Source organism: Mus pahari, chromosome 5 (assembly GCF_900095145.1).
Source record: "Mus pahari chromosome 5, PAHARI_EIJ_v1.1, whole genome shotgun sequence".
Taxonomy (NCBI): Eukaryota; Metazoa; Chordata; class Mammalia; order Rodentia; family Muridae; genus Mus; species Mus pahari.
In genome coordinates, this window is record NC_034594.1 from 147,190,886 (window position 1) to 147,207,865 (window position 16,980).

The following is a 16,980-nucleotide window of genomic DNA, read 5'->3' on the forward strand; positions in this document are numbered from 1 at the left end:
CAAGCTATTTCTGTATAACTAAAAAAAAAAAATCATGTAAGACTTTTACTCCTTGGAGAAAAGATGCTTTATTATGAAATAGTCACAACTCTAATTTTTTACCACAATGGAACCCACTAGTGAGACAGCATTCCTAAAACACAGTCACGGTGGTTTCTAATTTACTGCCTGGATGTCTTTAAACTTCACTGTGTGGGAGCACGTTGCCAGATTCCTTGATGTAGATGAATGTCTCCTGTGCTAGGTACATGTTCCCATTTTATTATCAATGTACAGCATGGCTGGGCAATAGTAAGAATGGAAAGGGGGTTAGAACCATCCCAAAAATGCTTATTGCACTTCTGAGGTCTTTGAGACAGTCACAGGCACAATGGATTGCACTAGCTAAGGATTCCCCAAATGAAACCAGGCACCTAGCCAGGAGTCTTAAGCCAGGATAGCCTGTCATGATGGCACATTCCTTTAGCACCTGGAAAGCACAGGTAGGCAGATCTCTGTGAGTTTGAGAATAGCCTGGTCTATAATACCAAGTTCCAGGTCAGCAGAGCTACACAGTGAGACACTCTCCAAATAAAATAGATAGATAGATAGATAGATAGATAGATAGATAGATAGATAGATAGATAGATAATCAATGTAAGGCATTTGTACCCTTGTTGAACATTTTATGTACCTGATCCTGAAATTATAACATCTTCTGAGAAAATGTTACATGGTTTGATTTTCCATGAAGAAATCCTTACAGTATTTAGAATGTTGGAAAAAAATACTTTTTATATCCAGATTAGGAACTATATTAAAAATCACAAAATTTAATCTTGTTTAATTATTTGTAAAAATTCAAAATATTTGTGTAACTTAAAAATTTAGTTTGTTTTTGGTTTTGCTTGGGTACACAAGGCTTTGAACTTTCTGGGCAAAGGTTCTACCAATAAGCTATATCTTGTTCTTCATCAATCTTTTATATCATTGAGAATGTTATAGCTAATTATGATGTCATCATAGTCATATTAAAGGTTCTCAAAAGCATAGGTAAATTATAATAAGCAGGTTAGTTTTTAGTAATAGTGCTTTTACTCTTCTAGCATGAGGTGCACTGTCTGTCATCTTAGGTACTGAGATGACAACCTTCTGTACCCAGTTTTGAGAATTAAGTGCTTGCACTCATTTGGAAGAATGGAACCTATAATAATCTTTCAAGGCTCTATGGTAATTATTAATATTCTAGAAGCTTTCTTATCAAAAGTTAAATGTGTGTATATGTGTGTGTGCGTGTGCTTGTGTGTGTGTGTGTGTGTGTGTGTGTATTTGCTCTTGTCCTGTTAAAAAGAAAGTAGTTTGAGTAGTGTGCATTTTACTGTCGTGTGTGTGTGTGTGTGTGTGTGTGTGTGTGTGTGTGTGTGTGTGGTGAGCCTATAATGATGTATAGACAAGGCTCATCTGGGGGGGGACAATTTACTTCTGAAAGTTTAAAGTTTTTCATCTAAGCAATATGTTTGTACTCTTTTGTGTATGTTGTAGATGCTAATGTAACTTTCTCAAAGCTCACTGTAAAACAGTAAGTTTAGGCTGTAATTAACATTGATTGAACTTGGAGACTTGAGTAAATTATAACTGAAATACTCCAACCTACTCAAACAGTAAGCAAACTTCTCATAATATAGGTCTGCTTCGGAGAGAGCTATGTGATGTTGGTGGTTAATGCCATAAAGAGGCTCTTCCCCCTTTTGCTGTACACAAAATTGATGTGTTGGAGTCGACTTTATATTGGAATATATGAGGCTTTTCTTCCTCCTTCCCTCTGGCTGTATTTTTCTTTGTTGCAAAGCCTAATGCATACTTCCCAATATCAGTCTTTAACATCACACAAAATCTCGTTGGCTCAGCAAAGTCTTTAAATTTAACAAAAGTTAACATGATTGGAATGACTTTGTCATGCCAATAGTCTCCCGACAAATGCTTTTTAATATTTGGATTTGATTATAATTAAGTTTTCCAAGAACTCTATCTTTGTTCTGATTTTAATAATGTTTCTTGACCCTTCAAGTTTATTATATTGCAGCATTTTGTGTTTTTTAAAAAATTTGCATAGTCACATACCAATTTTCAAAATGATAAGTACTAGCCAGAATGATATGTTATGAAATAGGCATACTACAGCTATGAGTAGAACAGGAGCCAACATTTAAAAAAAAACTCAATGCCTTATGTGTTAACTGCTTTAAACTTACTCTTATCTGTGCTGAATGTTACAATATATATGAGAACTGTACATATAAACAGAATTTGAAACTCTAAACCATGTTGTGATATACTGGCACATCCTTCCTTCTTGATAAACTGTATACAAACAGTAGATATATTTTATCTTACAGTGAAGAACTTTGAGAGCTAGAATATGGGCTGTGGGATCCTTTGTAGCAGTGTTCCATCCACCATTGTTGAATGTACAGATTAAAGGAATTCATAACCATGGGTATAGTCTTCTTTGTGAAATTCTGTTTCTTCTATACCTCAAGCATAACGCACTTGGATGAGTGAGGCTCTTCTAGCCTTAGGGAAGAATAATTAGAGACAAAGATAGATAAATAAATAAAGAAAGAAATAAATAAACGGCACAATTGTCACTAACTGCCATCTTTTTTTGGCTGCCTGACAGATAGCTCAGTACCTAGTTCTTCAGGTTCAACTTTTAGTTACGACTCACATAACTTAAGGGAACAGCTGAAGGTTTCCAGAGCTAGAAGTCAGCTTAGACTTCAACACTCATCTATTTCATCTCCATCCTTTCTTTAAATCCTGTGTCATGAACGTGCTCTAAAGAGAAGGGACATGTGAAGCTAAGGGAAAGGTTGACTTTCTTCCTTTCGAGTGACAATGGAGCCCTGAAGTGGATATGTTTGGGTAGATACAAATACCAACAACTTGTCATAAGGACCAAGGATATGTCAGGATAGATATATAATTTGGAGATTTTTTGAGCAGGTATGATATTTTACAGATGAACAAGTTCATTATGACAAACAGGTATTAATATTCATTCCACATTTATATTATACATAATATATACAGAGCACAGTAAGTAACTGGCGAATAGTAGGTAGGAGTGGAAAATAAACCTACTTTAGGAGATTAGAATTCTGATGGCCACTAAAGACCTGAGATTGCAACGCTGTCCTTTCTTTTATAATGGCACATGTTTTCTCTGGATACCATTTAAAAGCAACCTCCAGGCCTAGTCCACTGAGGGCTGACTCTAGAAGGATATCTGCTTCATATCTGTGTGTAAATCCTGAAGAAGAGAATAGCTTGGTGAGGGCAGTGCTCCTGGCAGAGGTGGGGGTGGACTCCACCAGAAACTCCAAGACACCGAGCAAACACTTCGTGTGCTTTCTAGATCTCCTACTGTGTTTAATTCTCATTGTGTACAGCAGGGAATTCTATGTCATAAGCTCAATGATTGATTAAGCAGTAAAAAAAAAAAAAAATTAGAAAAGCCTCTATAATTTTGTTTACCTTATACTAAGAATATGTTTCATAAGATTAAGTTTAGGTTACCTATAAAATCAAATGAAAAAAATTAAATATAAAAAGATCTAGATAAATGATTATAATACTAATTTTCTTCTCTTGTGTGTGTGTATGTATACAACAAGTATGTGCTATACATGTTCAGGTTTGCATGTGTGAATGTGGGTAAATACTCTTGGCCTACTCATGGAGGTCAGAAAATTCCATGGGGTTTGGCTCCCTACCTTGCTGGAATCAGGGCCACTTTGTTGTTCGCTGACTATGCAAGCCAGGCTCTCTGGAACATGAGTCTTGTGGATTAACTGTCTCTGCCTCCCACTACACCACAGGAGTACCAGGTTCATGGGTAATGGCTATCGCAGTGTGCTTTAGTGTAATATGCTTTAGAATGGGTCCTGACTGAGGTCACCATGCATGTATGGCAAGGTCCTGACACACTGAGCCATCTCTCTAGCCCAACAATTTTCATTTTCTTATTTTTCTGAATGCTCTATTCTGTAAAAATTGCTGAGTGAAAACCTTCGAATAATTTGCCACAGGCAGCCCATGATCTGGCCCTGCTTTCGCAACAGTGAATTCCTCCCCCGAGACAACAGACCAGTTAGATGAATTTCCATTTGTTCCTATTAGCAGCACACTACTATGCCATTATACATCTCTAGATGCCATAGAACTCCATGACGGAAACCACAGCTTTCCAATTTTCTAATAATACTTTGTGTTACTCTCTTAGGACAGGATCTTCTGTATGTAGCTGGGTCTTGGGGTTGTCATACAGCTGAATCTGACTCCTGACGTCCTGTGTCTACCACCCAAACAGAACTGCAGACTACCAAGCCTGGCCTACAGAGAGAGAGAGAGAGAGAGAGAGAGAGAGAGAGAGAGAGAGAGAGAGAGAGAGAGAGAGAGAGAGAGAGAGAACGAACTTCACTTTTTATAGGAATAACCTAAGTTTAAGAGTTTAAAATGGCCAGTTCTTCAGAGGCTAGCACAGAAAATCTGGCCAGTTTTTATATTCAAGAATGCAGTTTTCAGCTTTAGATCCCCTTCATACTGAGTTGTCTTCAGAAATTCTCCTAGAGATGCTTCTCAACCAGAAGGATCTGTGCTTAGGAATTTATGATGCTGTAAAATGGAAAGGAGACTTCATTTTTTTTTTATTTCTTTTATTAGATATTTTCTTTATTTACTTTTCAAATGTTATCTCCTTTCCTAGTTTCCCCTCCGAAAAACCCCTATTTCCTCCCCCCCCTCTCTTGGCCAGCCATATTTAACCTTAATTTTCTCTGCTTACCTAGGTAGTAGCAATATCTTCTCTCTTGATTAAATTATCAGTAAAAATTACCTAAAGTGCTCAGGACATTCTGGCCGTCCTGGCTAAAGTCACTACCACCTCTGGGTTTCTTTTTTTTTTTTTTTTTCCAGAGGTTTTAACTGTAATTAGAGATGAACATGTATTAGAAGTTACTTAAGAGTCACAATGGTAGAAATGCTTAGCTATTACAGTACTGACTGTGCTGGACACTACTGTAACATCACACAGCTCCTGACAGGTTTGACCCCAGAACTGCATGCGCTCTGGTACAGGGTCTCGGGTCCTTTCCAGAAACTGATGTCCTGATATCTAAGTCACTTGTCCCACAGATCAGTTTAGAAGTGGTGGAACTAGGTATGTACATTCTTGGGAATGTATTTTTTGTGGGTCATTGAAAGAGTGTGTGAGTGTGTGTGTGTGTGTGTGTGTGTGCATATCAATGAACATGTTTCCAATATGGATACACAACACATGTCGGTGAAAGTGATTTTTCCACACTGGCTCATATGTTTTCTAAAATCTAGCATAGTGCTCCCTTGGCAATGTGGTGCTCTAAAAGTGATCCTGTTCTCTTCATTTCAGCCTGTGAGGTGGAAGCCGGTAAAGTGTACCAGGTGTCCTCTGAAGAGCACATGCAGCCCTTCAAGGAAAACATGGAGCAGTTCATCAGTCAAGGTAACCCGCAGAGCTGGCTCTCCCCGCCTCAGGCAGCCGCGGAGTGGCCATCTGGTTCAATGCGAATTGAAACAAGATTATTTTGGCAATACTGAAAAAAAACAACGAACCCCCACATATCCAAACAAACAAGGCTTGGGTTAATCACCTCACAGGCATCTGAGGCTAACAATTTGCTAACTGGGCTATTTTGTGGCTAGTCTTCATTGTTATTGGACGGCGTTTTGTGGACAACCCACCAGTGCAGGGTCTGGCATGGCTGAGTAAGGGGCGGTGTGACACAGTTCCTGCCCCTGGAGCATCGCAAGACTTTTGATCTCTGCACGTGGGCTGATGGTTACTGTTGCCCCCAAGCTGGTCTGCTGTCTCTTCTATTTTATTTTCAGTCTCTTTTTCTGGGGAATATACTTCCCCCATTACGCAGAGTTAATCAGTCCATAATTAATGAAACAGATGTGGCTCTTGGGAATGAGAGATGGCGGTGGTCATGAGGCTGTGGAGGATGAGGAACGGGCCTCCTGCTTGGCCCTAAGAGCCATGGGAAAGGATCTCCACAACATGAACCACAGGCTCCATAAATGCCTACAGTTCTTCGTAGAAATTGTTTCATAGCAAGACTTAGTCTTGAATTTGGAATTATGAGGAGATACATGTACCCTCTGCTACAATGACTGGTGCATTAATTAGCCATGGTGAACTGGGGAACATCAAAGATAGAAAGTTAAAGTGGTTTCAAGAAAAAAAAGCATGGATAGGAAAAGAAGAAATCTATAGAAAACTAGCAAATGATTGAGTTATCTTACAGGAGGAAGGCTTGTATATGATTCAGAAACAAATAATATTAGAAGGAGGGAATGAGTCCATGGAATTGCTAGGATAAACAAAGATTAGGGAATTAAAAGGTGATGTATAAGCATATAAAAGGTTAATACTTTGTTTTCCTGGCAACTTGCAGGGTTGGTGTTGACAATGACAAGAGATATCACAGAGAGTCAGCTGCTTCACTTACATACATTTTAAAGCTTTGTAAGAAATTATTTTAACCTTAGTAGTCTGCCAACTTTCTGCTCTTACATGATAATACTTTCTAAAGTCTGTCTGCTCTACCAGGAAACTGAAAGAGCTGTTCTCAGCTACCGTGAAGACCAAGCTGTGTGAAAACTTATGAGGGACGGAGCTTTAGCTTTGTGTTTACTATCTGTTTTAAGGAAGCAGGAGTTGGGACTAATGATCCAGAATTCATAAAACTTATGAAAATTTAAGGATTTCTAAAAAGTGATTAACAATGCTTAAAGCCTTGATGATGTAGCTTTAGGAAAGAAAGGGCTGTGGTCGGGCTCTCTGGTTGGAAGAAGGAAGAAAGGAGAAGGAAGGAAGGAAGATGAGAATCCTCAGGCAAAGAGGGTGCACTTACCCTAACAGCTTACATCCACTACTGACTCCGAGTCATTATTGAATCAGGGCTACTCCCATTCCTGCCTTTCTCAGGACCCTCCTCATGCTGAGACTGGATCTCAGCACACCATTGCTTCAAAGAGTTTGTATTTTAAAGGCATAAATACTTTGTGCTTATTTTTAAAATTCAGTATTTTGTGAGGTGTGTTTTTCCTTTTAATTGATTTTTGTTGTTGTTGGGTTTTTTTGTTTTTGTTTTTGTTTTGTTTTTTTTTCATAGTGACACAGATTGAACTGAGTTCTTGCATACATGGTAAACAAATGCTCTTCCACTGAGCTACATCTCCCACCCATTCCCTTACGTTTCAACTCTGCTTATGACCTCAGTACAATGTGGTAGTTATTTGCTTTGTCAAAACATTGTACCCAAAGAATAAAGTCCATCGGTGTCTCTTAAATCTTCAGGACACCATCTGCTCTTTTTGTGGGATGAATTAATACTTCTAGAGACTTAATACCTTTATTTCATAGAGCATAAATATTATATCACTGATGATGTCTACATTCTGAAGACATAAACATAGATGGAGAAAGTCAGAGGATACTAAAAGAGTGGTTTTTTTGTTTTGTTTTCTTTCTTTTTCCTTTTTTCTCTCACCGTTTGAAGTCATTGAAACTTACAAATATATCAAAGCATTTACAAGTCAAAACATTTCAGGACTGGAATGTAGCATCTCTTCTGAAGATCAGCTTTATATCATGCCATGCTCTGGGAAAGATTTTGTTCTTTGAGGAATTCTCCTAGAGGCGAGTGTGGCATGAGACTGAAGCCAAACAGCACTCCCAAGGCCGGGTCTGTCCTCTCGGTAGTCGACTAAGGCTTTCATAGTTTGTTTAAGTGTTACTGGCCATGACTTACAAAGAATGAGCCATGGCTCCATTTGATCAACATAAGCACAACTTCCCTTCGATGGAAAAGTACTGGCTTTAAAGATCTTCATGTAGACTGAAAGAGCGCTGTTGAGATTCCCGAATCAACGTGATTATCACTCTCACATTCAACTCTATATGAGCAAAGTTAGAAATGTCATTCATTCCTAAAGTGTTCTTCCTCCAAAATAATAGTCTTGTGGTTAGGTGTCAGAGAACTCTCGAGTCTCGTTCCACTAGTCATGAAAAAGCTGAGCCCTGGTTCTTCCACCTGGCAGAATTTTAAGATTCAGAATGTGTCATTTAAAAAGATGAGATATGACTAAAAAGTTTACACAGCACAAGCTGACCAGTCATCCTTTGTGGCTTATTAAGAAGTAGGAGTTCTTAGTTCGAGGATTTGTTTAAGACAAAGGCAATTTTGACAATGTGGGCAAGAGCATACATTGTACATGACTTATTACACATAGTATGTATGAATTATAAATTAAACCTACCTGTGTGGTTATCTATACTGTTATCATATTAAATATGGTTTATTATATAGTATTGTTACTTTGTATTTTAAAGACTAAAACTAAGGTTGGACTTTATGTGTTTTTTTTACTTAAAAAAAAGCAGGAATTGAAAAACATTCAAGCTATGGGAAATTTAGGAATTTTGTTTTCAAAACACAGAAGAATACCATAAATAATTTTCTTTGCCAATCATCTATGATTTGAGACATAGATGGAGGACTAAAGTTGTGTGTGGGGGGGGTTGTTTTTGTTTGTTTTGTTTTGTTTTGTTTTAGTAATTTAAACATAGGAAAGACAGGATTCCCCAGTCTTGATAAATGGATAAATACATCTTTATATTTTAATAACAGTTTAAGAAGTTCTTTCAACTTATTCATATAATATTGTTACTGAATATGAAATTATTAGAAGTTGCTAAATAAAAGCAGTTTTATAATGATAGTAAAACATTCAGACTTTGTCAGGCATTACCTTTGTCATCAGGTTGAACAATATGGGCCGGTGTGAGTGTGAGTGTGAGTGTGTGTGTGTGTGTGTGTGTGTGTGTTTCTTTGTGCCACTTGATACTATTTCTCTCTGGTCCTCTTCAAATGTTCTCTCTCTCTCTCTCTCTCTCTCTCTCTAAATATTATATATATATATATATATATATGTGTGTGTGTGTGTGTGTGTGTGTGTGTGTGCGTGTGCGTGTGTGTATAGCATTTATATTCACTGCTATGGATCATATTGTATGTGTATGTATGTTTATGTGCGGTTCAATGCTTAAGTACAAGCTACATATGTTTGAGGCTCTAAACTCAATCCCTAGCACCACAGAAATTCAGTGTGTCTAAGCATTCTTTTGGCTGTTTATTGCAGTAATGAAGGTGAAAGGTGAATACCTTAGTGAATCTTATATTTCACATTTTCATAAAGACAACCGTAATAACAGAGACAGCAATGGCAATGCTTTGGGAAAACTTGTATTGATCAAATGTGTCAAAATGTGAATAATAAATGACCATGTTTATATATTCAGGCTCTTAGGCCTGTATTTAGTGATACATGATGAGAATGATGAATGTCAAAATATATTTCTCTTAAGATGATTTTTTATAAGACAGGATTGGGGATTAGGTATCAAGGCAAAAGTCTAAACTCAAACTTATAACTGTAGAAAAGTCTACCTTTATAGCATATGTCAAACTTTGCTTATAGCTAGATTTTTACCAATAATAATAGAGCTTTGTCATTTCAACCCTTGCCAAGATTAACCACAGGAGAATATTCATATTTTATGTATCCAGAGTCTGTTTAAATGTGCCTAATTCTCTAATGTAAAAATCTCTTGAACAGTTCAAAAGACAGACCGTGTCTAATGCTGGCCAAACGTTTTATTGCATTAGCTCTGCAGTCTAACAGAAACATCTCTTATCCTCATAATCCAGCTATTGTGTGGTCTGTGGATCACATTCTAGCAATCTTTGTGGATTTCATCTCATCCCAGAACCCACTTATTCATCCAATTTTTCCCTCCCTGCCTTCTTACTTCCACTCAAGCCAGGATTTCATGGTCTCCATTTCAACATCTCTGTCTTGGAACTGTCTCTAACATCTACATTAAAATAGGCAGCGTGAAAGACTGCTGTCTGCTTGCTTTGAGGTACTCACTGTTTGTCAAGGTGCTAGCAGGTTCCCCTGACCAGGAACTCTGAATATAGATGCACTCCAATGGTGTTCTGTATCTGCCCAGCTTTGGGTCCATTGCAGTACTTACTGTTTGCTACTGTGTGATTTGTACCTTCCTCAATAGTATAAGTGCCACTGAGAGAGTAGCTTTGCTCAACCAACTTCTCCCTGTGTTCCCCGAATATGGCCCCAGTCCAGTCACGTGTCTTGATCACCAGTCCAGAGACCAACAATCTTCCTCAAGTCCACTTCTTGGGTTCTTGTCTGTGTCTTCTATAGTGGTGAATGAGAATGTGACATCATCCTTACCTTTAAGGTAACTAATGGCCCCTTAAATTCATGGCCGCCATTGGACCTAGTTTCTACAGATCAATGTTATAAGGTTTCCTTTGCAAAATTAGGTTTCTAGACTTCTGAGACAGTTTAGCTCATCTCCTCTTAAGCCTGCACATGCGTCCTTTCTAGGACTCTAGTGATAATGCCACCTTAATTTGTCATTGATGAAACAGCACTGTATACTGCGTTTTCCCACACTTAACCATGGCTACACCCACAGACCCTTTGAACTCATATGTTCTGATTTTCTTCCACTACAGTCAGAGGGAAACCCTGCTCCTCTCCCACGTAGATCCTTTCCTGCAAACTGAGATCAGACAGTCCTCTGTGGATGGAGGAATCTGTCCTCTTACAGATCAGACTATACTGAGAAACGCCCCAAGGATACACCCATGTAGACAATAACTTTCTTAGTGATGGTGACACTTTATTATTAGAGGAGTGGTAGGTGGATGTGAGAGAATGAAAGACAAAGAAGGGGAAGACACAGACAAATGGGAAATGGAAGGAGTGGGGCTCGGAGCAAGTCAGGAGTTGCATCATATGGAAGGGAGCAGTAAATGATAAGACTGAGAATGCTCCAGGGATCCAACTTTGTGAATCTACATGTCTCTCACTAAATAACTTAGATAATATCCTGATACCTTCATAGCAATGTGGAAAAAGCTTAAATGGAGGCAGATTGGTCCTTGGAGGAAGAGGAGGAGGAGGAAGAGGAGGAGGAGGAGGAGGAGGAAGAGNAGGAGGANGAGGAGGANGAGNAGGAGGAGGAGGAAGAGAAGGAGGAGGAGGAGGAGGAGGGGGAGGAGGCTCCTTTTAAGACAGGCCTGGCATGTGATCAGAGAAAGAAGGAGCTGAGTGCTGGTGAAGTGATGGTTAGGGAACAGAATTGACTTGTCTGGTTATCATAGGGAGAGAAGCACGTGGATGTAGATGATAGCCAGGTGCCAAGGTTTCTTATCTGGGTGACTGAGCACCATCCATCGATGACATATGGAAGACAAAGGCACTGTTTAAGCCCCTTATTCACAGTGTTTAGGATCAGAAATCATTCCATTTTTGTATTGTTTTTGAGAGTCTGAAGTATTAATGTTGCTTTTTCCAGTCTTATATTTCAAAAGTCTGAACTGTGAACTAATCCAAAAATGTTGACTTTTTTTTAAGCAATGGTATCAGTCATTGGAAAGTTTGGGCTTTTACATCTTTTAGAAAGGGTTCTTCAATGAGTATAAGAAGAAACGGGAGTGGGATGTGAACATCAATAAGCAAACAACTATGCATGCCCAGTGGGCAGGTGGGTATGGGTTGGACTAGGCTAAGTTCTACAAATGAAAATTTATGTAAATTAGGGAAGAAGGATTTTGAGTGGATGTGATCACCAAGGACAAGCATGAAATAGGCTTGAATGGTATTCTGAGAGAAAGTATCCTGTGGAGAATGGGCAGAGGAAGGGAAGGGAAACTCCTGTAGGTGTTAGTCTTCAGATAGGAAAGAAAAGTAAGAGGGTCTATTGTAATGGAAGGCTAAGTTAGGAAGAATTTCAGGATGTAAACCGTGATTGTTCTTCCATGTGCAATTATATTTACGCCATCTAAGACTGTAAATATGAACGTCTATCAAGGCCAGTGGATGTACCATATTTTTTCAGATTCATGTGAGCAGAAACCAAATTTGTTAGCTTTAGCATTTAAAACAAATGAGGAAGCAGAATTGAATTGCTTTAAACAGTTTAAAACAGTATTGTGGGGCATCATTGTCTTAGAACCAAACACCTTCCTATTCCTCCTCCTCCTCCTTTTCTTACTCCTCTTCTTCTTCCTCCTTTACCACCTCCACACCACCCAACCCCCCTTGATTGCTGAATCCAAGCTGTAGCTTGGGCAAACTGTACCAAAAGCACAAAAAAAGTGTACTATTGTCCAGCTGTGGTGGACATAGGATGTATTAGGTTGTGTGTGTGTGTGTGTGTGTGTGTGTGTGTGTGTGTGTGTGTGTGTGTGTGTTACATTTCTAAAATCTGTTCTGTGTTTCATCCCTGGGAATCAAATCAGAGCCTGCTTTCCTCATGTTGGCCTTCTCTGATTTTCACTCATATTTTGATTCATGTGTACTTAAAAATTTAATAAAATGGGTGCAGGGTTCTCCCCATGCTACTCGAAGAAGTCAGGGCTCTACTGTCCTTTCCCACATTGAATTGAGCAAATGGGATTTTTCACAGACCCCACTGCCCAGATCTTCCAGTGTTTTCACAGACACTTCTCCCCTTCACCTAAGCATAGCGAATTGAATCTGAACAATCCTTATGAGTTGAATCAAGATGAAAACACATAAATCTGTAATCACATGCTTATAATTAGAAGGGTGTTGAAACCACAAGTCTTAAATATACAATCCCTGGTATTGGTAATACTATACACGAGAATGAAGAGATGCTGAAAGCAAGGTTATTAGCTGTGCCAGATCCTGGGCAGTCCACCAGCTCTGAGGGTTTTCCATCAGAAATGGTACTGTCTACCATAGAAGCTGTGCTCCTCAGCGAGGGGGAGGGGCAATAGGTTTGCTTTCTCTTTCTTTCTTTCTTTCTTTCTTTCTTTCTTTCTTTCTTTCTTTCTTTCTTTCTTTCTTTCTTTCTTTCCCTTTAAACATAAAGTGGGAATTTTTTTCAGGAATGAAAAAGAAATGAACGTTTAACATAATTGATTATTGACCATTTGAACTGAAAAAGAAACATAATGTCTTTTAGTCTATTGGATTTTAATTGATATGATAGGAATAGCTAACCACCAGGCATTAATATTGTTTCTTTTATGCTTTGTTTTAGTTTCCTTAGAGCAGTCTGCGCAGATATGATGATATCCATTTCATAACATGAAAATTAATATTTAGAGATCGTCTTTATTAGTTTAGATTTTGTTGTCTGGGCTTATTTTTTTCCAACGGTGTCTCACTCTAGCCTAAGCTGTCCTGAAGCTCACTATATAGCCTAAGACACCCTTGAACTTGCAGTAATCCTCCTATTTCAACCTCCTGACTTACTAGGCTTACAGTGCTGAGCCACCAAGTCTGCTTCAGAAAGCTTGTTGAAGACTGAAATAACACAATAGCTCCACGGTGGACCTGCTGAAGCCAAGCTTGTAAAGGAGATGGGAGCTATTTTATTTTAATTGAAAAGTTGTAATGCTAATAAGGGATCCAGAGAGATGGCAGACAAAGCTGCTATCCAGTGTCATGGGCAGGATTGTTACACTGAGAGTCACCATTAGCAGAACTGAAAGGAGGGAACACTTTTCATGTGAAAGCATGCAGATAGACAGCCATTTTCCACAATATATTGACACTCGATTATTCCATTTTAGATTTTCATGTGCCAACCTGATAATTCTTGACACAAAGAGAAGCCCAAATTGGAGGCAATCCTTATGACAAGCCTAGCTCATGTCCCCACTTCTCTCTAAGGCTTAGATTTCCAACCACCTCAATCACTTCTGCAACTGTGGATGAGAATGAATCAGAGTCTAGGAGGCCTGAAAGGGACTAGGGACTTAGTTCCATCCAAGGGCCTCTTACAAGTGCCTCCTGCCTCTTTCTGCTTGGCTGCTCCTACTAACACATCACATCACAGGTCTCTCACATCTCGACACTGTGCTCCAAGCTGGACCTTCAGCATCTAGTCCATAATGAAGAGCCATTAAAGACCTCTTTCCTAGATGGTTGGCTGCATTTCTAGTGCCAGCCCATCAATCCTACTGCCCTACCAGTTTTCTTAGAATTGTGTGATTGATGTATCCGCATAAGTGATTTACTGGTGCTTTATTTCACAGTAAATAAGTGTTGCAACTATTGGGATAAGCACGTTTCCAGTGTAAAACGCAGGCAAATGCAACTCTGTTGTCCTTTATTCACACTTATACCTAAAATGTACTTACTGTTTCAAAACTTTGCCAATACTTAGTCCTTAGCTTCAGCTTTTAAGTCCTAATCTATCCTATAAAGTGCTGTTGTAGTCATGTTCAGGTTTGAGTTGTCCAGGTTGTGTGCTGTTGACCTGATGATATTTATGCCTTTCTTAAACATTAGCTGATTTTTCTATTCACATGCCTGTCATTTTACTACCATGCTATTGGGGGAATATTTGTGTAATTAGGATATAAAAACCAGTTCAGTCACATGCTTGCAAATACTTCTTCAATGATGTTTGTCCTATCGGTAATTGAAATGGTTGGATTCGCTATTACATTTACTAACTTGTTCCTTGATAATGTCATTTTGTCTTAAAAAAAATGTTCCTGTTAGGAGCCAGAAAGATGGCTCGGTATGCAAAGTACTTGCTGGGCCAGCATGAGAACTGGAGTTTGAATCGGGGTTTGACTATGGAATCCTAATGCAGAGAGGCAGGAGAGACTGGAAGATCCCTGGAACTCCATGAGCCGAGCCAGTCTGCAAACTCTTAGTTCAGGGAGAGACCTGATCTCAAACACTAAGGTGATGGTGAAGTTGAGATGTTAACCAGTGGTTTCTCTGCAAGGAAATGCACTTACACAGAGATACATGCAACACACACACACACACACACACACACACACACACACACACACACAAACTAGAGACAGAGAGAAAGACAGACAGACAGACAGACAGACAAGGACAAGGACAAGGACAAGGACAAGGACAGAGAGCCTTATACATTTGTGAAGATAGAGACTTTTTAAAAATAATTTTGCTATTATGTTTAATCTGTCAAATGATCTACATTTATTTTCATCTGTGGTCTGTGATTAAAATCTGATTTTTGTGTCCTGTGATGTTTGTTGTTTGATATCACATGACATGCCTGCCATCTTTTCTCTGTTAATAATCCAGTTTCATCTCTGTCATGCAGTCTGTTCTCTGCTTTTTCTAGACTATTGAGTTTATTTCCCTCAAGTCTTGTGGCCGCCATATTTACTGTAGACTCAGAGAAATCATGAACCGAGAAAAGGCTTAGCATGCATATCCATCTTAGTCATTTAGCTTTATGAAAAATTTGAGAAACATTTAGTCAATTTCCCTATTAAGATCTGGACACAGTTACATAAATATCTATATAGCTCATTCTGGGGAGAACCTGTTGGTTCCCTATGTTATCTATGCTTTCATCCTGTGAATACACTGAAGAGCATATGGTTTAGGACTCTGTTCATGTCTGTTTAAAAGTTCTTACCATCTTGTTAAGATCTTTACTTTTTGGTAGATGTAGCCCTAGAGACATTACTTGGGGTTGTATGTTTTGAGGCTATATTTTATGAATTATGTTTACTATATTTGAAGGTACATTGTATTTAAATAACTATTCTGCTACCGCTATTTATTATAGACTACAAACTTAGTGACCTTTCTTAGTAATGCATGCATTGGGGATTTTTTTGAAAGGTTTCCTTCATCAATGTTGCTGAAAATAATGGCAGTTTATTTTCCACCATCTTCTTTTCATTCTCTTCCATTTCTTTTTCCCAACAATATCATAATGACTGTTATGTACAGTCTAATATAGATATAAATAGAGGGAAATATTATTTGCAAAGGGGCATGATTAGAAGGATAGACTTACTTTGGCAATTGATAGTTATTTCCAAACTGTTTGCTCTAAATTGATGAAGATTTTGTTTTTATTTAAATTTTCCATTCGGCTGCTTCAAAGACTATATTCTATTTCTTTACCTGTATGAGTGTGTGTGTGTGTGTGTGTGTGTGTGTGTGTATTCAAATATACATGCTTGTATGAAACTATAGGTATATTTGAGGCCAGAGGCCATTGCCATGTGTCTTCCTTCTCTCTTCCTTATTTTTTGTCACAAAACTAGAATTGAGACTGTAGGCTAAATCTGCCTCTCTCCATCAACACTCATGTGCTGAGATACACACACCACTCCATTCATCCATTGGCTGAGTTCTGTGGCTCTACCCTTAGTTCCTCCAACTTATGGAACAATCACTTTGGAACTAACTCATCCCCCCATCCTCTTGTGTGCATACCTGCTAATGTATGGTGTTAGTGTTTACACTTCTTTTGTTATGTTGCTTATATATGGTGGTGTTTGAATTTATTCACAGTTGAACAATGACTATAGTCAAATTAGTACATCCATTTCCTAGTTACCTTTTTGTGTATGTATGGCTTCCAAATCTACAATTTACTCTTTAACAGGTTTCCTATGTATCATGTGATATTGTTTATCCTCTGCATAGCGTATGTGAGTTATCTGAGCTTAATCTCCCTTTGTAACTTCCTAAGTTTGTACCGTTTGCCTTCCATCTCCCTATACCATTTGCCCTTTCTAGTCTTCTGTTTCCGTGTATTTGAGGTCTTGAGGGGATTGGCTTTGCTATTTTTAGATTCCACATGTTCATGACATCATATAATATTTTTCTTTCTGTTAACACAATTCTTTAACAACGTCTGATGTTGCTATTTTTGCTTCCCTTTAAGCAATGAAAATCTGCAGATTCTTAACATTAATGTGACCTATTTATATGCCATTCTTTTACAAGGTTTTCATCTTATAGTATGCTTGTCATGATTCCTAAAATAGAGAATTGTAATTGTTTGAAGTATTTGGTTTTTGTTCTCAG

At 38.4% G+C, this 16,980-nt stretch overlaps 1 protein-coding gene across 1 annotated transcript in view; it reads left to right on the plus strand.

Annotated features, from left to right (window-relative positions):
- The window catches only part of Fmn2 (formin 2), a 304,491-nt gene that overhangs the window by 195,473 nt on the left and 92,038 nt on the right, over window positions 1-16,980 (plus strand). Inside the window, 1 exon segment of the mRNA XM_021197955.2 lies at window positions 5,429-5,521. Within this exon segment, the coding sequence (XP_021053614.1) occupies window positions 5,429-5,521 (93 nt within the window).